A 25,212-nucleotide genomic window follows, 5' to 3' on the forward strand; every position below is an offset into this window, starting at 1 on the left:
GTTAGGGAACGCCACTCCTCTTTGCGTGCAAAATCTGCACTTGACAGATTCTCTTTAAAGCTGTGATGTTCGTGCGAGGGGTCTGACTTGGGAAGCCGGAGATGGCTTCAGGGCCAGTAATCAGATGGTGACCTTGAAAAGCATCATGAATGGGCTGTGGCATCTGCAGCTGCCTAGCGTCATGAGCAAGTTACGAAGCAAGCACGGGCTAGATTTTAAGCGTCTCTGAACCTCACGCTCAACGTTAAAAAGGTGGGGTGATAAAGTCGGACTCGTCCACTGTGAGGACACGTGGAGTAACTCAGACAGTGCGCCTGGCACACAGTTGGCACATGACGCGGGCAGTTGCGTTTGCTACAGCAACGGTGAACACGTGACTTCGGTGAACGGGATGGGCGTGCAGTTAACTTCAAGCAGTAAGTGAACTAAATACGTTACATTCGCAAATTTAAAAAAAGCACGGACATTTAAGAAATATGAATATATAGCATAAACGTCCTACTAAGGAGAACTCTCGAATGACATATTCCGAAATTCAGGTTTTTATCTTATTTAAAATTGGGAAATCTTGATTTCAATCATTCGAAGTCTTTTTCTGTCATTTATAGCAGTCAGTTTTTCAGCCCGACTATTGAAACCCAAACATCATCGTGCCCAGTCCGAAGTTGGGGTCCCTCCAGCTGACTCGCAGTGTGTCACAGCCTTCATGCAAATATAAATCGGAAATACAACAGGGACAAGGCAACACACCATGCTGAGTCTGAGAGAGAGAGTTCCAAGCTTCCCAGGGGCACACTGCACCAACGAACACGCCCTGCCTCACCGGCCAGTTTCACAGCAGGGAGCCTGCTGCAGGGCCAGCGCTAGGTGAGCACCGTCTCACCTCCAGGATGTACTCCAGCTCCACACCCCTCCTGTGCGCGCCTTTCAGCACGGCGGACGCCTGTGCCATCACTTCCGTGTGGAACTGGGTTTCCTGCGGGGCTGCGAAGCCGATGATCTTTCTGAAGAGTGTTTCGGTCAAAATCATATGAGATTCCAGGCCCTGAAAGTATTCCTGAAATTTTTCAGGTAGAAAGAGGTCAGCAACTCATTCATATACTACACCTTACGATAAAAACTGCTTCAAACATGAAAACTGACAGAACTCAGCGTATGTATGAGTGGAGCAGTCCCGCCCCACCGGCCTCCACCATGCCCAGGCACTCGTCTGGGTATGGGGTTAGGGCTCCCATCTCCTAACTGGCCTCTTTTGTCCCCCCACTCAAGGGCAGTAACACCTGCTCTGCGGCAGACACTCTGTCCCCAAACAGAGCTCTCCACATGGGACCAGCTGCCGGTGAAACTCCCCTGACTCACCTCTCGCTCACTCCACCACACGAACTGGCCTCCCCTGTCCACCGGACTCAGTGGCTCCCATTCCCCGTCAGTTTACACTCTGTTCTTCCCGAGATGGCCTCACGCAACACAGTCACAACTTTCCTTCCTCTCTATGGTTGGGCCTGAGCTTTACTTCTCTGAATTCCCGAAGCATGTATTTTGCTTAATACTCACTGCCAAACACAGCTGGACACATACTGATTTGGTATTCCATATTTTTTAAATTTCCCTTGCAGTCTACCTGTACGCAACAGAATTGTAGGCCTTGCACAATCCTACACACGTGTTTTGAAATGTTACTTTTTATGTGTAAACGGTCCCAGAGGAGGGAGAAAGGGCTTGTTCTATTTCCTGTTTCTGGCATCGTGGGTAAAAACGAAGGACTAGGAATTGATAATAATATTTAGTGTGTACTATGTGGTGGGCACTCTATCTACACTTTACTAGTTTACCAAATCCTTATAAGGACGCTGTGAGGTAGGTGGATTTATTTCCCATTTCACAGATGAGGACACAACAATCCAGTCTAGGTAACTTGCCCGAAGTCACTACAGAGCTCTCGCTCAGAAAACGGTCTGGTCAGTAGAAGCTAGAATCATTATTTTTAACTGACAGTTATTATATCATGGAATCTTAAAGTTGGAAGAGAACTTAGAGGTCACTTAGCCCAACATTCCCCAAAGCTGATATTTCTTTTACAAGCCCCTCACCCTCTGACAGCCTTGGATGGAGTTCTCAGGGCCAGGAGGGCTGTTCGTCCAATGGCAGCCTACTCCTTTTGGAGTTCTTCATCTATTGAGTTTTATTTCTCTGTTATTTATATTCATTGATTCTAGTTTCTCCTCTGGAATAACTCAGGATGATATTTTATTACTATGGTTAAAGATTTGAGAAAAACCAGCTGTGAACTTTAAAGCAATGTTTTCAAAGCCAAATGATAAGGCTTTAATAAATCACAAAGTTTTGGACAAAAACCTCTGGGAAAAATAGCAAGAAGTATCATTCCAAAACAAACAAACAAAAAATCCACCTTTATATTCACAAGAGAGCTACACGATGGTAGAATGTTAACCATCTATAACCCAATGAGATTTTATTAGTTTTCCTATAGGATATTCCCACAGTCTGGGAGTTTGGGGTTTTGGACGGGCAAATCTGCTTTTTCTGTAATCGTTGCTAATAATGCAAGAGTTACCTCTGTGTGTACACTTACGGGGCATTCCTGTACTAGTGTCTAACTTGAACTTGGTTATGGCACATATGGATGAAGCAACCTCAGGCCTATCAAGTGTGATTATGTAGTAAAAGGACTCGATGTCCCCAGGAGGGAACCCTTGAGGCCTACAGCCACCAGAGGAGCATGTCCTCGGGGGCCAGGAGAGCTGAGGGATGCACGTAAGAGGCAGAAGCCAATCCCAGAGCATAGCGAGGGGTGGCAGAACACCGAGGAGGCCTCGATGAACGGGCGTAAAGGACACAAAGGAAAGAGGCGGAGTTGGGAATGAAGCCGGGCTCCTTTGAGGAGGCCCGTGTTTCCTGTCGATTGCAGGTTATGCTGGGGGAAAGCCCGGCTAATGCTAGCGCGGAGCCGATAATTAAAATTCCTGATGAGGCCAATATTCTTTTTTAACTTAAAAATTGTAGCACGTGTCCTCTATAACTGTTCTGTGCTATTAAATGCCTTTCTTGACCATTTTAAAGATTAACTTATACAACAAGTAGGAATGTCTAAAGGTTGAAATTGTTAGGTTTTACTAAATGTATATAGGCACGTGAAACTATGCTTTCATTAGGACATTCTCTCTCTGTCTCCCCTCCGTCCCTCCCTCCCTCCCTCCCTTTCTCTCTCTCACCTTATGTTTGTCAAGTAGCTGTTGGATTTCCTCTTTGGAAGACACGATCATTTTCTGGTTGCCCGCCATCTTCTCTCGTCCAGTTTCTAGCAGGTCGGCCAGATCTTGCATGGCCCTTTCGTACTGACTCTTGAGAGCAAGATTCCGGTTCAGCCCGCTCCGCCGAGCACCAATGGTCATCAGCAGTTCATCGTACATGTCCTGAGGACCAGAGACAGCGTATCACCTACCAAACCTGCGACCCAGCCAAGGACGCTCCATCAGGAGTCTGACCCACAGCGAGACCCTGCGTACTGAGCACCTGCCTGTCTTTTTTAGGATCCTCCCTTCCGGAAGTTCTTTCAAAAAAGATAAGTTAAAATTTTCAACATTCCAAACGATATGCAAAAATTCTGCCTCGAAACGACACAAGAGGCAGGTCTAACAACTGTTTTCTCAGGACATCAATGGTTTGTGGCAAGATGTGGGGTTAAACTGTTGAGAAATGGTTCGTGGGGCTGAGGGAAATGTCATAGAAAATAACTTTTCTAATTTTTATTTTAACAATTCTGATTTTCATAATGTTTTCAAGATTTATATAATTTTAGAGTAATTGAATATGGTGTCTTTAACATTTCATCAGCTAAATAATAATCAGACTTTGGACAAGTCCCCAAATAAAGACCTAGAGAAACAGAGGAGAGAAACCTAGTTTAATGTGAGTTGAAAGACTTTAAGACTTGAAAAGGCAATGTTTTTGCCAAATGTGGTGAAGTAAATAAATATTTTAACTGGAAAGACATTTTAGGAGGTGATGATACACCAAACACAAAATTTATTTGTGCCATATGGACCTGATTAATGCATCACATTAAGGTTTAGCAGGCCGAAAACGTTCAATCTGGAAAAGTTCAACTTTAATGCCTATTTACAGCTCTGCCGTTTGACTCTTACACCTGACATTTAAGCACTGTTGGAAAAATGTCTAAGGAGGACAGAAGTGGGGGCAGTGGGCTCACGGCATTATGAAACGTGAAACAGTGGAACGAGACGGTTAAAACGAAAATGTTCTTTTAAATATGGGAACTATTTTATTTGCTTATCAAATGCTCCGTTTTGCTAATCTAATGTCCCAGTATCTCCCTCCCACCCTGATATCAGATTCTTGCCTAGGCGCCAGATATCGAAAAGCAAATTACCCCAAAGTCATTCTCTATTCCTGAAGGATGCCTAGAAGTCTGTTTAGATTTCAGCTACTTCTAGTTATATATATATATATATTTCTGGATTTGAAATAACATCTCTCTTCCATTCAAACACGTATGAAAGATAAACTATAGTTTATCTTGAGAAAAACCCCATTCTAAAATATATTGGCTTGACTATTTTTTCTTTAAAACAATTTGTGGGGGTACAGTACAATGCAGAATTTTTTCTAGATTGGGCTGATAATTATTACATTTCTAGAGGAGAAAATAATACGCCACAACTAAACTATGCCACAGTGCTTCGCCACCGGAAAAATAAAAAAAGTAAATGTCAGAGAAAAAGAAAATCTTAGAGGCCTGAGAATACAATTTATTATATTGAACTAAATATGGTAAAAGTTTCAGAAAATTTCCTTAGGAGTTACTTGGAAGGAAGATTGAAACTTAAATGATATCAATTTTATAGAGAAAAAAACATGAAAATACAGAAAATAATTTTTTCTTCACTTCTAGTTAGGATGTATCATGGAAGCTGAAAGCTATTGGAAAACTATACCTGGAGTTTGGAGAGTTCTTGCATGGAGGGCTGCTCGACCTGCAACTTGTCACCGCGCTTTTTTAATTCAGTGATTCCTGCATCCAGCTCCTTCAGCCCATCCTCAGCCTGTTGTATCGCCTAGGAAAAATTCATGATGTTTCATCAAAACCTCCACGCACAATTTCCCACAAAAAGTGTGACTATCACGTCTCCTTAATTTTTCCTCCTCTCTCCACATAAAACAATACATGTGACAAAACTCATTTCGGTACAACGTAAAAACCGTGGTCACCTATAATATGAAAAAGAGAAGAAGCCCCTTTCCTTCCCTGGTGAACAATGGAATCTTTATTTTCTGGAGAAGGTAAAACGGATGTTAGTTTCTGGACTGCGGGAGACCAGACACAGTTGGGGGCTTGAGTCCTTCACTGAAAATGGGGATAAAATGACTGAACACCACTGCATGCTAAACGTGGAGCCCCTATGACTTCGAGAGTTCTGCAGCCAGGCCTTTACTCTCCAGATGGGAAGAGGGAAAAAATATGTAAAGGCCAATAGAGAAGACTTAAAAAACTGACGCACGGATTCTCAAACAAATAGCCCACACAGGTCACCCTTCGATAAATCTCAAAATTGTCAAGCTCCTTCTATCCATGGAGTTGCTATTTGGCTGTTTGGTCCTCCACCCTAAATGTGAATAAGCAGCAAAGGATTTCCTCAGAAAAGCTGCCAACATGAAAAAGAGAGATCAAAATAAGAAAACAAAGAAAAGCAACCTGGAAGGAAATAGATTATACAGGGAAAAAGAACCTTCAACAATAACAACAGAATTGTTAATATAACCCAGAGAGATTACAAAAGATAATGCATCTATTAAAAAAAAAAGAGCAGGATACTACAAAAAAGGCTCATATAGAAAACCAGAAAACCAAAAGGAGCTCTGGGAAAATTAAACACAGGGGAGCGGAAATGCAAAACCAGGAGGAAAGCATGGAGTTGAAACTGACAATGGCTTCCAGAAAGTAGAGCAAAAAGACAGAGACAGAAATGTCTCTCTCTTTTTCTTTCTTTCTTCCTTCCTTCCTTTTCCTTCTTTCCCTCCTTCCTTCCTTCCTTCCTTCCTTCCTTCCTTCCTTCCTTCCTTCCTTCCTCTTTTTTTGTTATTATATATGCTTACAGCACCTGGTCTTCCTAGGTGGTCTCACCATTCAAGTACTAACCAGGCCCGACCCTGCTTAGCTTCCGAGGGCTTGTTCAGGGTGGCATGACTGTAGACCATGGACGGGTTCCAGAAATGTCTCTTGATAAAAAAAATTAGAGGACTGGGCCAGAATATCCAACACCTGCCTAAAAGGAGCTCCAGAAAAAGAGACAGATAATACGAAGGATTAAAAAGGTTAAGCAAATAATTAGAAAATTTTCCAGAAAGAGGAGAGTGGCCAAATCAAAATGCCAGTTGAGCTCCCAGCCCAGTGGATAAGATACACATGTCATTGTGACCTTTGGGAATTAGAATAATCTTAGATTCCTCAAGCCAACACTGGGATCTAGAAAATAATGCGCAAAGGCCAGAAAACCATGAGAAAAGGCTTTCGAACCAAGAATTCTACAAAGAATTCTATCGATGAACTGTGAGCACAGTATAAAAACATTTGCAGACATGCAAAATATTGAAGACTATGTCTAGCATGCATTCTTTCTTAGTAGGGATATGCACTAACAAAACAAGGAAGCAATACAGTAAAGATAAAGACTTGGGATTCAGAAAAGAGAATATCCAGCAGGAAAAGTGAAGGAAATTCTCAGAATAGGAGTAAAGAAGACAGCCTCGCACCAGGCTCATGGAGCAAGAGGTCTGCTCTAGATCAGAATGATACAACCCGAAAGGTGGATATATGCAAGGGTGTCATCCCTATGACTGATGCAATTATTACCTTTTTAACCCAAGGAGGGTAAGGATGGAATTACCACATTTTAAAGTTGCTTTCCATTTATTTAAATAAATAATCTAGTTAATTACTTTTATCTGTGGCATGGTATTTACTTTAGTTACATTAGTCAATAATTAGTAAAAATGTAACTTGCAATTGTGCATATCCCACGTTTCACATTAGAAACTCACGGCAATGCACCATGATGGCTGCTCAAATCTATTCTGGAATCAGGTGCATTATAAGTGAAAAATAAAAAATAAAAATAAAAAATATCCTTTCAAGTCAAAGATATGATATACAAAAATGGTTTTTGATGGGGGGGAAATAAGGGGTCTCTTTTATTTAGGTCTCTTGAAAGCAGATAAAATTATGGTCAAAAGAAATACACATTCACATAGAACTTTGCAAACTATTTTTAATGATCTCTCAGATAGGTAGGTAGGTAAATAGATAGATAGATAGATAGATAGATAGATAAATAGATAGATAGATAGATGAATGATAGATATAGATAAATAGATACATAGATAGATAGACCAACCAACAGACAGACATAGATATGTATATATAGGGAAACATTTGGGGTAATTCTCTATAGTCTACCCATAGAACCCTTAGAGGCCTACCAAAATTCGGTTATAAAGTTTTATTACAACACACACTTTTCATAATGACTTAGCTTGTGAAAAAGGAGATAATCTGTGTAGTAGTATCCTTCCCACTTCTCTTCTTCCTGTTTCCACTGCCACTACACTATTTCGAATTCTCGTTCCTTCTTATCAGTTCAGCTGCCTGAAGCCTCACGGTGGATGTCCTGCGTCCTGACCCTGTCGCTACCATGTCAACCATCCAGAAGCAGGATCGGGCACGGACGCTCGTTCTCACCCTCCAATATCCCCAGTGACTCTGCACAGCCTGCGGTCGCCAAGGTGAGTACAAGCATCTAAATTGTGTAAGACAATCTATGAAGATGAAACCCTACGTCTTTCTTTTATATTCCACCACATTCATTTTTAATTTTCATTTCTGTTTCTGTGTATGCTTTATAATACAGAACCCGCTTATTATTTATAAATAAGAAAATATTTATACATTTGTAGTATGCATTTATTTTTTTTTCAACTAATGAGGTATGCAATCAATAAAGTTTAGAGACCTATGATTTACAGAACAAAGTCTAATTCTCTGCCATGCCAGAGGCCCTGCAAGCTGCCTCAAGTTTCCTCATCCAGCCTTATCTTCTTGCAATCACATTCATCTATTAAGTTCAGCTAAACAGGATTACTTGCTTTTCTCCTGAAGTGCTTTGAATCGCCTAACATATATGCCTCTGTTCTCGCGGCTCTCTTCACATGGGTATCTTTCTTCTCAGTCTCTGTGTGCCCAAACTTCTAAGTCAAGTTCAAATGTCCCTTTAAAAATGTAAGTTCAAATTTCCCTTTACAAAATCCTCCCTGACCCTACCCCTACTGGAGGCAATCTACCCCTCTTCTCAATTTCCATAGTGCTTCATCTGTACTGCCACCAGGACACTTTGACTTCCTGTCATAGGTCATTGACATTCATGTCTAATCTCATTGTTAGGTGGCAACCTTCTCCAGGTCAGCATCTGTTGCTGACACCTTGTCGTATCTCATATTTCCTAGTTCCATGCAGAAGTAAGTGACAAAGTCAATGTAACCTGGCCAGGTATTCCAACCCGGCTCTTAAAAACATAATACATGACAAATAGAAATGCCACAGTAAGCCATTAATCTTTCATAAAATATTTGACATTTCATAGTAAATCAGATCTATTCTATGCATTTGCTCTTCTGGGAGAAAGACAGCTGTAAATACCTCTATTTGCTCTGCCACAGGCTGTTCAAACACATTTGCCAGTTTTTGCAGAATGATATATTTGTTGTCGGCCAGTGATGTAAACAGCACCTTCAGATCGTTCTAGGGAGGAAAGAAACAGGAAGACTTAACATGTGTAACAAGGATTCAAAATGGTTGTAAACACAACATACGTTTTTTAAAATAATATACAGGTGCAGAAATTTAAGTCCAGGAAAAAAAACAATACTGTGCCATGAGAAGATAAAAGAAATGGATAACAATTTATCAAAGCGCTAAAATTAATTTTTGAAAAATCTGTTATGCATAAATCATTTTCAACACAATACAAATGGAAAGAAAATATACAAATAAAAAGCTATACTGGTCACTCTAATCTTCTTGTTATGTCTGAAATAAACGTGCATTTTTAAACAGTACAGCAGGAATGTTCCACTAGTGAATTCTACCTAGTAAAACAACCTATAGATGTTATCCTGATTCGGGAAAAAACCAGATTTCTAAGAATAATATGATTCCTTTTCTACTCTCATCTCCTTCCCTCTCTCCCTCACTTCCTGCTTTCTCCTATTTTCAAAGAATTTGCACAAGCTTATAAAAAGCCATCCAGAAGTTTAGAAAACGACTGTTGTTCATGACAACCAAAGACATATTAATAAACAACACAAAAAGACCTAGGCTAAGCCTTTTGCTCATAAACTTTACTCACTAAATAGTCCAAATATATTTATACTGCATTAGATTTGTACAAACAGGAGATAACTATCAGAATTTTGGTACTCAATTCTAAAGAGAATAATGAACTAGAACACAATTCAAATGATACAATTTTTAATTCCCCTCCCTAAAACAGCAGCAACACAGCTCGATTTCTTATCGGTCGGGAAATGTATGTGATGGGCTGCCTGTCCAACACAGGCCAAAGCTGGACTCATCCCATCCTCTTCACGGCGGGGCCGATCACATGCGAGCGCACATCACCAAGATGCAGACACCCTGACAGCCTCATGAGAAGGATAATCACACCGAGGGAGAAAAAACATCTTTAAGGTTGTGGGGGAACATTATCACACCAAATGCAAGGCTAAAAAGCAAAACAGCGAGTGGATTATACAGTGAAATTAAAAAAAAAAAATGGCACTGAACATGATAATTAGAAAAAAAGAATATGATCCAAAGAGGCCATCAATGTCACTAACCATAACCCAAACCAATCTGTAAGCCTAGCTGCAAACTAAATAGGAAATTATAATTATAGCTCTGAAAAATAGTGGCAGAAACAGGGTTTCGCTTATGAGTCATGATGATGTTTGTATTATTCACCTATGTGCAAGGTGAGGCCACGTGGTGCATTGGAGTGGTGACGTGTATTTGTGTGCATACAAAAGGAGGTTTCCCATTCATTCGAAAAGATTAACAATAAACAAAATCTCTACTATTTACTTATATTTAGAACGACATTTCTTCAGTTAATCTGAATGAGTAGATAAATCTAAATAACATAACATGAGTTAGTAATAAAGAGTGCGCATATATTTTCTGTATATCATCTTTACATTTTTTAACAGCAAATTTTCTATCTTAATTATATTCTATTCAGGGTAATAGAAACCAGTTCATACTTCTCAAAGCCACATTAATCACTGGAAGAGACTTGTCGAGAAGACAAGAAAGCAGAGAACGTGACTGATTTAAAAATTACTAAATAAAAGACTGTAAGAGTTGCCGACAATCATATGGATGTTGATAACTTCTTAAAAATGGACTCCAAAGGCTTTAATTATTTCTTATTATTACACTTGTGATAAAGCAGGACCATTAAAGTATCTATTCATTACACACATAACAGACATCGCAAGTTTATTTCTTATAGTGACTGGAAATAGTTGTAGAGCAGAAAGAGGCAGGATTCCAGCTGTTTGTGAAACAGGTCCACAGAAAGTTTCGAGATTTAAAATCATCTGTGCTGCCCATCTCACTTAATAAGGAGTTCTTTCATTTTTTTTTTTCATTTTTAAAATAACTTAACATGCTCAACTATAAAAATGTCGAGGATATTAATTTGGGGTTAAGTGTTTGGGTAAAATCTTTAAAAATATAGAATAGTTGATTCCAAGTAGATAATATACATCTCTATAATATCTATACATTCTTCCAGGTCATCTGTTGAGTGCAGGATAGTAGCAGTCTGGCAAAAGCTAACACTCCAAGGTAAATGGAAAGTAAAGGCATATTATTCCAATAGCTATTGAGCCCTGACAGCGTGCCGGGTGCTTGGTGCAATGTAAAATTAAGTGGTTTGTGACCTGACCTTTAATTACATTAACATTGAAACTTTTCTCTCAATTTAATTAGAACACGAACATTTAAAACTATGTTTTTGTTCATGAGCTGGCCATCGGCATGTAAAAACTTGTTGGCAATAGAAAAATAGAAAGCATTATTTAAAGAGAGATCTCACGATTACATGTTCTATTCTTGGTCCTCTACAGAAAATAATTTCCAGAACATTCATGCTTAGTTCATATTTTACCCTCACCAACTCTATAACCAATCAAATTTTAATGTATCAAAGATACTAACATCGTAAAGGCGATTTGAAAAAGAGAAATATGCCTCCGAGATAAACACATTTGCACTTTCAACTTCATTCATGGCTGATAGACTAGACTGCCGCTAAAACTCAGTGCGTTATTTTATATAAGATGAATTTCAGAGTAACGAAATCGTTCCCATAAGTTATGATTTTAGACATACTGTGTCTACATGTACATGCAATCAGATCTTGCATCCAAAACAAAACGCCCAAGCAATCAACCCCGGCTTTTCCTGACTCCCAGTGAAATGCTCAGTCCTTTCTATGTGCTACACAATATAACAGGTACAAATGCAGTTATCCAGTTCAAGTCAATCCTCAGGCCACAGACTTGCAAGCACAAATGTCTGCAGCGACCGTTCACCTGATACCTTAATTCTACCCCATTTCCTTGCCCAGCCAAAAATGGTATGGCTAGTGACCTGGCCTTGCCCAGTGGTCAAAGGCATCACTATGAGCAGCCTTCTCTGTCCTTCAACACCCCCCAGATGCTCAAGTCAGAGTCCCTGGAGTTCCTCAGCTGTCCCCTTTCCACTATTCCCCATATCCAAACCAACGACAAACTATCAATGCTCTCCTATTGATTCTGCCTTCAAAATACATCTTGAATAGGTTGGTTATTCGCCAGACCCCCTTCCATCAGCCCAATGATATAAAATATAAAAACAAGCTGAGTCGAATTCTGGCTTTAGTTCTTGATGATTCAATAATAACCTCGGAGACGTAACTGAATCTTTCCATCAGTTTCAGATCTTAATCTATTATAATAAATACTACTATTAATACCAACGATAATAATAACAAAACTTACTGAGTGTTTAATACGTTTAAGGCACTGTTCAAAGTATTTTACACATTTTAACTCATTTATCCTCACAAAACACTTTGAGGCAATTACTACGAGTGTGATTTAATAGCTGCGGACGCTAAAGCTTAGAGAAGCAGCTAAGATTATGCAGCAGTTGGTGACAAAGCCAGAATTTGAACACGGGAGGGTTCGCTTCGAAACACTATTCTTAATTTTTGCTCTTCCAACTTTGCAAAATAAGTATTAGGACAGTGCTTAGCTAATAGGGATGGCATGAAGATGAAAGACAAAAATACATGCGAAAAATTTTTGTGAATAAAAAATGATATACAAATATTCGTGATGATTTTACATTGTAGTTTTAAGAACATAAACTACTGGAAGGCAGTGGTAATTTGCCCCTCTAGATAAATATCTAGAATGTTCAGTGTTTCCTGGATAATGCCACATTTATTTAGCATTTTACAGTATTTTATTTGCGACTCAAAATTTTTACATCAAATTTTTGGCCTTAATGACATGTATCTATTTTATAAAACGTCTATGTTTGTTAAAATAAAATTCAATTAAAACTTAAGTAGTCCCAAAGGGCTCTTTTTATTAGGAATGAGAGTCAACGCTAAAAGTTTCTCAGCAGCTTTTGCGTTAGTTGAAGTTCGCCATCATCGGGAAAGTTCTATAAGCACACGGTTATTCAGGCGGCGACAGAACTCCAGTCTGGCTAAAAGGCAGTAAGTCTGAGGAGCTGGACTGGAAAGTAATATAATGTATTTTAAAATGGGCAGGATGTGAGGCCATAGTCACTTTCGATGGGCCTGGATACTGAAGTGTAGGGTTCATTCTGCGCCAATAGCCCTTTCTCCACGTTTCTCTGGTCATATGTTTTAAACTCCACTATTATCAATGGGGCATTATAATTATAATGTGCCATAAATTATAATATAACGTGTCATAAATTATAATATAAATGTGTGGTTGAATTTAAAGTTCTCTTCAGCCCTTAGTTTGTTTGGCTGGTTTTCCCAACTGTCCATTTCTAGGAGCACAAAACTCTTAGTTTTCTGATCCTCAGGTTCAATTCTCTTGCTTTTCTGTAGTGTTCTTGCTCTTCATGGCACATTTGGAAAAAAAAATAGGTCTAGATCATACCTCAGTAAGACATCCTGCTTATGACTGAACATAGCTGGGGAATGGTCAAACATCTCGATAATGATTTACCTGGAAATTTAGTATCTGCTGCAGTCTTTCCTTCATCTGATGACATCGTTGATTCACTACTGAGTCTAGCAAGGATAACCTTCCCAAAAGACATCCCAAAGTGTCTTCAATAACATCACGGTTATCACCATTCTCCGGAAATGCTTGGGAAAACAAGTTCTTGTTCTTATCCATTTCTTCAGACATTTCCTTAATATCTTTGGCAAGAGTCTAAGTTTGATAAAAGAGAAGAACATGTCAATGGTTAGCACCATCCACTTGCCTACAAATCAAGTCTTTTCCTCATGGAGAGTCAAGTGCTTTGTAACATCATACACTCACAGGCACAAGCTGCCAAACTTACCTCTTGGTTGAAGAGACAAGTTTCTGTTTCTTCCGGTAAAAGTGCTGTGGCAACAAATAAACGTTCTTCGACATCATCCAACCAAGTAGAGGTGGCCGAGACCCCATCGTATAACTTCTGTTCCAAGTGAATGTTCTGTCCCTTTGTCCCTCCACCCTGAGGAAAACAAAAGGAGGGCAGGGACAGTAATTAATTCCGGCGTTTTGAGAAATCAAATATCAGGAGGAGACTCTGGGATCCAAGGAGCCATGCCGTCTCAGGGCCGTTTACTAGGGTCGGGTCTCAACGGTTCATACCCATGGTGGAACACCTTCATGGAGGTCAAGGTCTGTGAGCAAACCAGGAGCACAGCCCTACCTGGGAGGAAACTTCCTCAAAGGCCTGGTTCAATCCATCCAGCAAAGAAGTCACTGCAGATTTGTCTTGGGTCTGCCCTTCGCCTTTGTACAGTGGCACTCCAGACAGGAGCCGACTGGGCCTGCTGTAAAGCTGGAGACAAACGGGCAGCTGAGTTAGGACAGTGCGCACCACGTCCGCATGTTTGCATTTAGAACTGCTCACATCGGAGCATTTGCTGGACAATCTGGCCTTGTGAAAACCTCTTCCCTGTCTTTTCTCCCTTCCTCACACCAAAGAGCTTAAGAGGCACTCTGTGCAAATGACCAATGATTCCTGAAAGAAATGACTCATCAAGTGTCATAAAATAAAGGACGGTCAATGCTTTCCGGTTCCAACTCCACAGGGAAATGAGACACGGACATGAACCTCAACTTTAACAGTCCAGGTGTCATGTGGGAATGTCAGTGGCAGCAGGAGGTTTCCCCTGTAAGTCCCGTGGAGGACGCCAGGGTGCGAGCATGGACTGACGGAGAGAAGAAGGGGCTCTCCGAGCTTAGAGCAGGTGGCGGACGAGACGCCCGTAAGTCTGCAGTGCTGGATGAATCCCATCTTCCAGGTGAACGGACTATAGGTGGAGTCCAGGGGCTGGGCACATTGAATAACACATTTAATGAATGGAGAACAAACGTGGAATATTACCGGAAATATCCCAGATTTATCTGAGTAAGACAGTTGGAAAAGACTGCGACCCCTGATTTAGGACTGAAAATAGCCCCGCAGTCAGAGGGATCGGGGAATACCATAACACGAAGGTGAGATAGCCATCGGGCCCCGGAGGGCTACGTCTGAAGCAGAAATCCAAGAATTCAGGCTATGAGTCTGAGGAATGTTCGATCAGGGGTGTGAAGAGGGCTTAATGCAAACACAGGCAGGGGGTCCATGCAAACACATAGGGCACCACTTGTCTGGGACAACTGCCTCTGGGAGCGGAGCTTTGTACTCCCCAGGGCCAGAGCTGGGACTATTCCTGTGGACGGTGGCCAAGAAGGCCCTTCGCCAGAGAAAGAGAGTGAGGAAGCGTGGCATGCCGTAAGATTTAGCAAAATGAGGTAGAAATGAATGGCTCTGGAGGGACTTAGAGGAGGTTCCCCATTGATGAGGGGACACGTTACGACCTTTAGATCACCATCCTGGCAGTTGTATTTGCTTCACAGCACCTGCTCTGTCAGCTCCTGCCTGCCCTCCTCGGATACTCTGCACTGACTGACGCCCTTCATCCGAGGTTCAGCCTCTCCCAACCCCTCAGGTAATCTTGCCCAGAGCCATGAGAACAGCAGCTTCCAAAGTAAAGTCCTAGAATTTACTCTGATAAAATGACTGTTAGGAAATGCTCCAGGTGAGCACTGTGGGTTCAGGACCCAGGACTAAGTTTCCATCTTCAAAATCCTGCTTGGGCCGTAGCTGTGGTGAGTATCACAGGCTTGCCTGGGTTCCTGGCCCCTCTCACTAGCTCTGCAAGGCGTCGATTCGTCTGACCCTCTGGCTTATGCTCAGAGTGAACTAAGAGTAATTATCTCCCTGGGACCTTCTGTTGCTATCTTCAATTCCACTGGACTTGACTTGCTGAATGGAACCAAGTCCAGCACCACACAGCACCTGCCCATCTCAGGACCCAGAATGCAGATGGGTCACAGTGACAGTTCTAGCTGATCACTGGTTTCCTCTCCCTTTTAGGCCCCCCGAGATCCCAACATTTCTCATTAAGAAATGCTTCTGAAAGTATTAAACACTGGAAGTTGTGATGAAAAATAAGATAACCTGACAATTTAGTTCTATATTTTTGATATTTCTTTTGTCCTAGATATATAATCCTTGATTTACATCCATAATTTTTAAAGTTGTGAAAAAATGGAAGCCACTGAAAATTTAATGATAGGTTAATGAGTAATCAAAATACTAATTATCCCCAAGGAAAACAATATCCAGAAATCAAATTTTCACACATAAATTTAACATTATTAGGGGAAACAGGCTTGTCGTTAAGAAAAATGCAGGATGAATCATTTGTTTCATGTCTGGTTTTGAAATTGATAAACATGTAGATGATTGTATAGTTATATTCTCTCAGCAAAGTTGTACATCTTTTATATGAGTTAATATAGAAAAGCAAAATGTTTGATACCACTTGCTCTTGTTCCTGTTCCAGAACATTCTGTAGTAGTTTCTGCTTTGTACTAAATTCTTGATGTAGGCTTTCCCACTTCATTCTCATCTGGTCTTCAGCAGGAGATTTCTCCCCTTCCATCCCCAACTCCTGGGATAACACATCAGGTTTTTCGCTATTAGAAGAATAAATAAGTTTACAATGTGTGCAAAAAAGTGGTAAGTTCTAGGTAACTAACTGTATGTACTAGATCTGGCCTCTAAAATTGGAACCAGATTATTTCAGTCATTAATTTACATTTTAAAATATAAATTAAAGTAGAAAATGTGAGACTAACCATAAAACAAATATATTCTTAACTCATAACTGAACCATGAGCACAATACTTAAAAACATACACTGACAATAGCTCAGTATTTGAGATATAAATAATTGTAACTTTTAGAATCACAAAGTGTGTGGACTTTGACAAATAGCCCACGAAGTAATCCAAAACCAGTAAAAATGCTACTTCGTCTATTAAGAGTTTTTACCTTGAGTCAAAACAAAACAAAACAAAACAAACAAACTATGGAACAGAAATAAGAAATACGGAAGAAAGGGGTTGCACATCACCCTTAAAGGCAGGCAGCAGCGTGACAGCCGAGAAAGACTACGGCCTATGGGATGAGACAGATCTGAGTTTGAATCCCTGGCTCTAGCCCATTAGATGTATTGACTTTGAAGAATTTGCTTCATTTCTCTAAGCCTCAGTTTTCTCATCTTTATAATGAAGGTGGATCTATTTTGCAGAGTTATGAGAATTAAAGTAAGAGAAGATGCACGCTGCCTATAACCCTATCTGGCAAATAACAGCCACTCAGTAATTGGAGCGTGATGACAATGATAATGTTAATGAAAAGAATCTAGAGGACCCAAGTTCTAATAGCTCCTAATTTAGCAGGAGTTTTGAAGTCCTAACTAGAATGATGACATCTGGAAGGCACATTAGACAGTAATTATTATTTTGACAGAAACTTTGGATCAAATAGAAAAAAATTACAAGTTCATTGGCAGGATAATACTATGCATCACCGGAAGCCAATTCTTCTCAGAATAATTGAATACAATAGGTTTTTTTTTTTTTTAAGATAAGTCTGTTGATGTTAAGCCTTAAGAAATGTTATCTACAAGACTATGATACAGGAATTATACTCCTAGGATATAACTTAGAGAATCTATCTCACTTGTGCAGTTAGAGATCTATAAGAAGGTTAAGTTCAACAATGCTAGTAATAGATAAAAAAGAAATGGCAATGATATAAATAAGGAAATGGGTGAATAAATTATGTTCACAAGATGAAATACAATTAAGTAGTTACAATGAAAGAACTAGATCTATGTGTATCAATATGGAGCTAAAAAAAGTAATGTTGAGTGAAAAAATACCAAAATAAAATTGATACCTCTAGTTTGTTTATTTTATTAGTCTCTGGACTTTTCTGTGTGTTTTTAAACAATCTTTAAAAAAAAAGTCATAAAGTATTTGTGAAATTAAATACCTTTATTGCACTATCTTTTGTGATGGTGGACTATAGTTCATCACTTTTAATTCATTTATGATTGTAAAACAATTTAGAACCAGCGGATATTTACTCTCTATATTCTTATATTCAATTATTGACACATATAACATATCACCAGCAAATCAGTCTTAAATTAGACCATAGCTTTTCATTTCTCATGAAAAATATTCTTCTTTCCTTTGCTATTTATATCAATGTCCAGTTGAGTTTTCTTGGTAATCTTGGAAGGGGTCCCTCCATCAATCCTCTGACATGTCACATAGTTCCTATTCTTTATATATTACATTAGTACCTTTGAAGCAGGTCATGCCCCTCCCACTGGGGTTTTCTCATATAAACCAATTCACAATTGACAGTCTTTAAAAATCAGTTAATAAATTAAAGGCTGAATATAAGGTTTTTCCCATAGTAATGTTATTATGTTTTTTTAAAAATAAATATATAATATTTTATGTAAATATGTATAATGCATATTTTTTTCTTTTGGCTTCTGGATTTTGCTTAATTTATGGTTGTTTGTTTGCTTGGTATATTCACCCAGTGGCTTGAACTGTAATCAACTAGATTTAAAGGTGACTTTTCCAAAGAATTTCTACAAAAATTAAAGAATTTATAAGAATCTTTAAAGTGAATCTTGTATAGAATGTCGCTATCACATGGCAAATTTCTCTTTAAAATATTTTTATATTTGGAAGAGCAATTTATAGTTTTTTGCTTTTTATCTGGGTCTTTTCCAGAGCTAAGGACCAAAAAAAGAAACAAAAAAAATCATAGTAAGAAAGCTGTAGAAGAGTCATTCTACTTCTTTTTGTGACTATGCATATGATGAGGTGCCAGTGTGTGGATGGGTTCTTTGTTTAAAGAAAAAGTATCAGCCTTCGGTGAAAATGTTCAGAAAACTATGAGGGATGAATACACATCTTAGGAGATTTGGAATCAGGACAGGAAATGCAAAGTGAAGGTAAGTCATGACTCAGAATCAGCGTGGAAAGAATGGCATTTGTCATTTTGAATTTACAGACACATATTTACGGTCTTAATGGCATTTTTAAGTATGATGGACGGCAGAGACTTTTTAAACCCCATTATATTTTAGCACAATTTTTACAGATTTGGGGTTATTTTATTGGAATTTCTGACTATAGATGTGATAGTAGTATTCATTCCTATTCTTTTAAATGGATATTTATTAGTTCTATCAAATTTTTTGCTGTTTTTTGTTTTATTTTTCTTTCCTTGAATGCCTTCCTATTTCCTATGTATTCTGTCATAATTTGTCTATTGTATTTGGTTTCTCCCTATCATTTTGCCCCTGGAATTCTTAAGTACACACACACACACACACACACACACACACACTCGATTCTGTTATATGTCAGCAACATATGTTAGCATTTATTAAACAGAAAAAAATGGAAGAAAATCCCCAAATATGCCCTCTCCAAAGTTAGTTTTGATAATCTACTTTTAATTCTGGTTCTTACCCATACATACACTACCCATTCAATTTTATATCACATATGTACTTAGTATCATAGATACATTTTCTGACATTGTTATAGAAACTTTTGTTAAGATTATCAATGTATCAAATTTTTTCTTAGACTTTTTTCATACCAGTGGGCATTTCTACCTTTTCAATTATTTGGTATCATAAATAATATTCTTCCCTCAGGTTATTTCCTCTACAAAAGTGTTCAGAAGTAAGAACTAGAGCCAGCGGAGTTAGAGCGATTTGCCGTATTACATACAGTTGCCGAAGGAAACTACTAAATCGTAACCTTTAGCAATATAGGAACACAGAGGTTTCATTGAAAGTTCTTTTTTTCGGTTTTAGATGTTAAAGAAAGTTTTCCTATACATCCTCTCAGTTGACATTCACAGCTTCCACACCCTTCTGCAACAAGGTAGTCAGTCGATTGTCATTCTACTTCTACGGAGAAGCAAACTGAGGCTCAGAGCTCAGTGACTCATCCATGGGGATAACTGTAGAACTAGAATAAAACCCAGACTCAAAAGACAGGGATTCTTCCACTCTGCTGCGGCTCCTTTTCCTTCCAACCTAAACCAAAATCTTCAACTTGAAAACTCTCCAACTTCCTTAATTTTTCTTTTAACCCTTTACTTTTCTGAGTCTAAAACTCCAAACCAGGGCTCAAAGCTCAATGACTTTGCAGGTAGAAATTATAGAAATAGATCATCAAGAAAATTCAAGAGATTTAGTAGGCACACACATTTTTCAGAATTATTAGGGGGAAGATAAGCTCTTGTAAGAAAAAGGTTTTGCTGTTAGAAACATCATGGATCTAATTTTAAAATGTACTTCTTAATTGACTTTGAAGAATGAACTCATAAGTAATCTTCTCTGGACAGATATATTGAGCACACTGGAAAGAGGGCAAACGAGGTAGCCATCATAATTACTAGCTATACTCACGCTGTGCAACGAAATGTTCAAAATGCAAGTAAATTTAATATGAAGAGAACACAAAATGATTAAAATGTTACAGATGTTTAAAGTAAAATTTTGAGTGAGGTGTTTACATTTCTTCAAATGTCAGAAAAACAGAAAGGGGAAAAGAAAGTTAAGGTGTTTTGAAACATACCCAAGGCCACCAGAGGTCTCTGCAGCTGACTGCTGGGTTAGAATCTCCTCCCCACGACTGGCTACTGAACGGAGGAGGCTCTTCTGCTCTGCTAACTCCTGCTCCAGCTCCTGCTCAAGGAAAAGGACAAACGAAAACATCTTTGCTAACTTATGAGTATCGCCTATAATTATAGGTCTACGTCTACAAAATTCTTAGAGAACTCTCATAGCAAGTTTTCAAGTTTGCACAGTGCATAAAAGGTGCGGTTTAGGTAAATGCTCAAATAGCTCTCCAAAGTACTCTCTAGCTTTTTTTGGTTTGATGAAAAGATATCTGAAAAATCTTGGGGGAAAAAAAAAATCGATGAGAAATGAAAATTTTGCTGGGCGATGGTGCCCTCAAGTGGTACAAAATGGACTTTGATTTTTCAAAGTCAACATTGCCTTGTTCTAGCTGATAGATCCTGAACAGCAGAAGCTCCCATTAATTCCCTCACTTTATAAATGTGATTATCAATGGATTCGGTTTTACTTTCCCATTATTTATGATAAATGCCTTTACTCTTTGAAAAAGTAAAATATTTTAATGTGCCCTATACAAAAAGTTAAAGTATCAAGGAGAAACCATTCTTATTCATTAGAGCTCATTTATTTCACTAGGCAAAACTTTTGATCCTATTTTGTGATGGAAGCGACTTGAAAATGGGAAAAAAAATTGCATTTCTTTTTTATTAAAAAAAGCCATGTAACTCAGACATCAATTCTCAGAGTCTTTCTGAGGTTTGTATGATATAAAATAGACTCAAATGGGGACAAGTCTGCAAATAAAGTAGGTAACCTTGATAAGGCAGATTTTAACTGTTATTCTAATTTGTAAAGCTTTTCTTGAAGAATAGACTGTAAAATGACCTATCGTTCCAGTGGTCCCCAGTAAGTACCCTGAAACAGCTAGGACTTGCTTCTGTCCAGAGAAGATGAAGGGGTACCCTGTTTAAGTACAGTGGTAACTCGACCTTCTAAAACACTTCTCTCAAGGCATGTGCTAGGCAGACCTGCAGGCTAGAGAAAGGTAGGAAGTGCTTTACTTTCTGTTGCTGGAGACTGCTCTGCCGCTGGTGGGCCCACGTGCTGCGAGCTTGGGCCAGCCATTCCTGGACGCCGGGGCTCTGAGTGGCAGTCAGGCCAGCGTCATTCTCCTCCTCCTCTTGTGCTGTTCCCTGCTTTTAACGAGGCGGAAACCAAGAGTCGTATTACCCACAGGAAAACCTTAAAGCAGAGTGACAAGTACTTTACTGTGGTCTGTGTAACACCAAAGTGGTTCCATTTGGATGTAAAACCACATTTAATAATAATAATAATAATAATAATAATAATAATAATAATAATGATAATGCAAAACCCTTTGAATTCAGGGCATTTGCAGGAGGGAGACTAGTCAATAGATGATTATACTCAGACCTGTTTAAGGGGGAAACGGCCTATTTAGAGGCAAGGCTTTTTAGCTGACTGATGTGGTCACTAGATGTTATTGCAAAATTTTTTTTACAAGAATATAATAACTCTAAATCTCACTTCCTCTACTCTTACCACCAGGACCAGTCCCCACCGACATCTGCTGGCACTGCTGGCTTTGATAAAAGTCAAATAAAGAAGACAAAGTCATTCATTATTACCTCAGCAAGAATTTACTCTTCCTGCTTGATTATGCTGCTGGAATTTCAAGGGCCCTCACATACTGATATCAGCATGGAATTAGTTCTGAACGCGAGCCTTACTGTTCACGTATGTGTGTATGTCAAAGGAAAAAAAAAAATTGCACAACGTTAATATAACTCATTCACTAAATACTTATTAGGCACCCACTGTCTGTCAGTCAGTCTCTGTTCTAGGCGCTGGGGATACTTTGGCAGGAGACAGACAAGGGCCCTGCTGGGGAGATGGACAATAAACCAACAAGACAAGGCGAGATGGTGATGAGGGCGACAGAGAACAGGATGCTAGATGATGGGATAGAGAGTGGTGGTGGGGGGGGGGCATCTTCAGAGGAGACTACTGCACTGGGCAGCGAATGAGAAACCGCAGCCTGGCACAGACGTGGGGAAGGGCCCTCCAGGCCCGGGGAACCGCTGGAGCAAAGCCTGTTGGGGGCAGACGGCTGGCCTCCCACACAGAGCAACTGCAGTGGAGGGGCCGGTGTGGCTGGAGCACAGGGGTCAGAGAAGCGGGGCATCTTGTACTCTGGTGCCACAGAGGCGTCGCCCGGCCGTCTAGTTCCAGAGCTGCTGCTACTGTCCTCTGATTCTTCATCACAAAATGGGACCCAGCCGCTTCAGCTCATCTGGCTTGACTGCCCATAAGAACCCTTCAGTTCCTCTAACTTTCAGAAATTTACACTAACTATTACAGGGAAATGGATGGCGTCTGTTTAGCCTTCTGTCTTCTTCATTAGAATGTCATAATGAAATTTAAAATGTTTGAGACGATGTTGAGATAATGCCCTTGGCAGCATTGGCATTGGTGCTTGAAACTAAATGAACCGAAGGAAGCCATGAAACCTACAGGTGATATGATCCTCTCAGACTCTGGGCCACCTTAGCTCATAGGTACTTCCTTTCCCTTAAGACGATCCAGCCTCCCAGCCAGAGAATGGGTGTAGGTAAGAAACTGGGGGTGCCATTGGTCAAAATTATGCTATCTGCGCTTGGCAGGACCTTCAGAACGAGGGATCAGCGACACCGAGTTTGGGGTACTCCCCACTCCTCCAGGAATGCCTCCCTCAGAAACACAGGGATTTCCTGAAGGTGGGTGGTGTGGGGTGGATGAACCCTCTTCCAGGACAGATGGTCATAAGTTTTTATATGAAACAGATTCTCTCCCAACTCAAAATGCACCCAGATCTTCTGGCAAGGATGAAATCGCAGGTTGACAGGAACCTGAAGAGAATGACCCCAGAAGAAGTCAGTGCCCGAGACTGGAAGTTGTCCCCAGTCAGAGCCGCTCCAGCTAATGAAACGGTGGCCATGGCCTTGACCTGTTGACTCTCTTTCAGGAGATCCAGTCACTTCCCCTCTGGTCAGCTCCCCAGCAAGGGTTTGTTTGCAGAGCCCCGCCTGAGCCTGAAGACTCACATGGGAACTTCTCAGCACCGCCTCACCCTTCCTTCCGGGCAGGTTACTTCTGTCTGACTAAGAGCTCTCCTTCCAAATACTTGACACCAAATTTGTGCTTGGAAAACAGACAATTGCAGGTTGGGTCTTAAGAAGAGCTTCCCCACACTTACATGCACAAGCACATGCTCAGATTCTGAGACTTAAAATCTTAAGAAGGTGAGTCATGTTTGACTCACTGAATCCACAGCTTTAGAGAAAAAGAAATTAATGCAGCATCAAAAGTGGAAGCCTACTATGTATTTTTCTAGGTGATTAGGTTGGTTTTTAATTTAGTGAATTTTTCTCTGACGGATTTAGTCATTTTGAAACATGACACTTGGACCACAGGAAACAAAAGGATTAAGAATCCAGCTCAGATTTCATCCCCTTCTCCCTCAGGATTAGAAGTCACCAAGGGAAGAAATGAAATAATAATTACTTTCTCTGAGGTCTGATGATAGTTTTCTCCCCTGACTAGGAAGTACAGCGATTTCTTCTGACTTCCTTGGTGGAGCTATATAAGCTGTTTATTTTGGAAATACTAGAACAGTAATCACTTTTGCCAGGAACATTCTTTGAAGGATTAGTGAGGATTGAGGAACGCTAAATGTGACATAAAACATTTACTTGTAAAGCATTTCATTATTTATATAGGGCTAAGTCTCTGCTCCATGGATGGATAATAATGTGTGAAAGTAACCTAAACTTTTATGAAGAAAGATACAAGGTAATTCAAGAGATATTATTATAGGCAAGTCTGTGTCCCTTCATGTAGAGAAGAAATCTATTGGGCGAGGTGGGGGAGGGAAACTAAAGAGATTGGGTGTTCATTGATATGAATGGAAGTCCAATTAGTTAGAAAAGAATGGCCTTAATAGATATCACCATTTGATTGATAAGTAGCACTGTGAAAGGATGTACTTAAGGCCATACACAACCTAGGAAGGTATTCCAACTCTCCTGAATCATGCAAATCCCACTAATGTCTACATTCCATTTTTTTTTCCTCCAATTAACATTAATTTGCAATTAACTCCGAATTTTCTACATGAAGGGAAATGAGCCTTTTCATGGCAACACCATAAACAGGGCGACTTTTAGTAGTCCTAGTGTTGGAAACATACTCTCTTCGAAAAGTTCTCATTATTTAAAAAAAAAAAAAAACCTATCGAAATTGTATATGTTGGAAACTCATTAAAGATGAAAGATGATGAAATTCTTAAATATTTTAAAAATAAATGATATCCAGGTTCCGTGTGGTAAAACACTACCACATTTTCCCTACACCTGCAGGCAGAATCAGGGCTTCCCTCAGTCTGAGAAACTTCTGTAGCCACAGCCAGACCTGCTGGGCAGGAGCAGAGCAGCTGCTGTCAGCGTGCTCAGGCCAGTCCTGACAGGTCTCGAACCCGGCCTTCAGGCCGTCAGGAGTTCCTGGGCTCCCAAAGAATGTGATGTGCCAACTGTTAACTGTCGTTATTAATTGTTATACTCGCTGTGATTTGAGCACTTAACTGAGAGCATTACTTGCGTTGAAATCCGCGGAATTTTTTAACATTAGATACTATTATTATCCCTATTTCATGGATGAGAAAACTGATTTGTAAGAAAGGTGAGGGAAGTTCAAGGATCTCGCCCCAGGGCATGCAGTTGATAACTGGTGGGACCAAGCTGGGGGAGACTTGAGGACAGCAGTTTCAAAGTGACAGCCC

At 39.8% G+C, this 25,212-nt stretch overlaps 1 protein-coding gene across 18 annotated transcripts in view; it reads right to left on the reverse strand.

Annotated features, from left to right (window-relative positions):
- SYNE1 (spectrin repeat containing nuclear envelope protein 1) overlaps positions 1-25,212 on the reverse strand; it is a 387,933-nt gene that overhangs the window by 90,237 nt on the left and 272,484 nt on the right. For 11 of the 18 annotated variants that reach the window (XM_036222821.1, XM_036222818.1, XM_036222811.1 and 8 more), the window contains 10 exons: positions 21,437-21,571; positions 20,371-20,480; positions 16,218-16,374; positions 14,054-14,185; positions 13,697-13,852; positions 13,354-13,563; positions 8,732-8,833; positions 4,977-5,096; positions 3,234-3,434; positions 884-1,057 (listed from right to left, as the gene is read on the reverse strand). In XM_036222821.1, coding sequence (XP_036078714.1) covers positions 884-1,057; positions 3,234-3,434; positions 4,977-5,096; positions 8,732-8,833; positions 13,354-13,563; positions 13,697-13,852; positions 14,054-14,185; positions 16,218-16,374; positions 20,371-20,480; positions 21,437-21,571 — 1,497 coding nt within the window. Of the gene's footprint in view, positions 1-883; positions 1,058-3,233; positions 3,435-4,976; positions 5,097-8,731; positions 8,834-13,353; positions 13,564-13,696; positions 13,853-14,053; positions 14,186-16,217; positions 16,375-20,370; positions 20,481-21,436; positions 21,572-22,024; positions 22,046-25,212 lie in introns of those variants that run through there. The other 7 variants (XM_036222799.1, XM_016149167.2, XM_036222810.1 and 4 more) reach the window with 5 other exon arrangements.

Source organism: Rousettus aegyptiacus, unplaced genomic scaffold (assembly GCF_014176215.1).
Source record: "Rousettus aegyptiacus isolate mRouAeg1 unplaced genomic scaffold, mRouAeg1.p scaffold_m13_p_1, whole genome shotgun sequence".
NCBI classification, from domain to species: domain Eukaryota; kingdom Metazoa; phylum Chordata; class Mammalia; order Chiroptera; family Pteropodidae; genus Rousettus; species Rousettus aegyptiacus.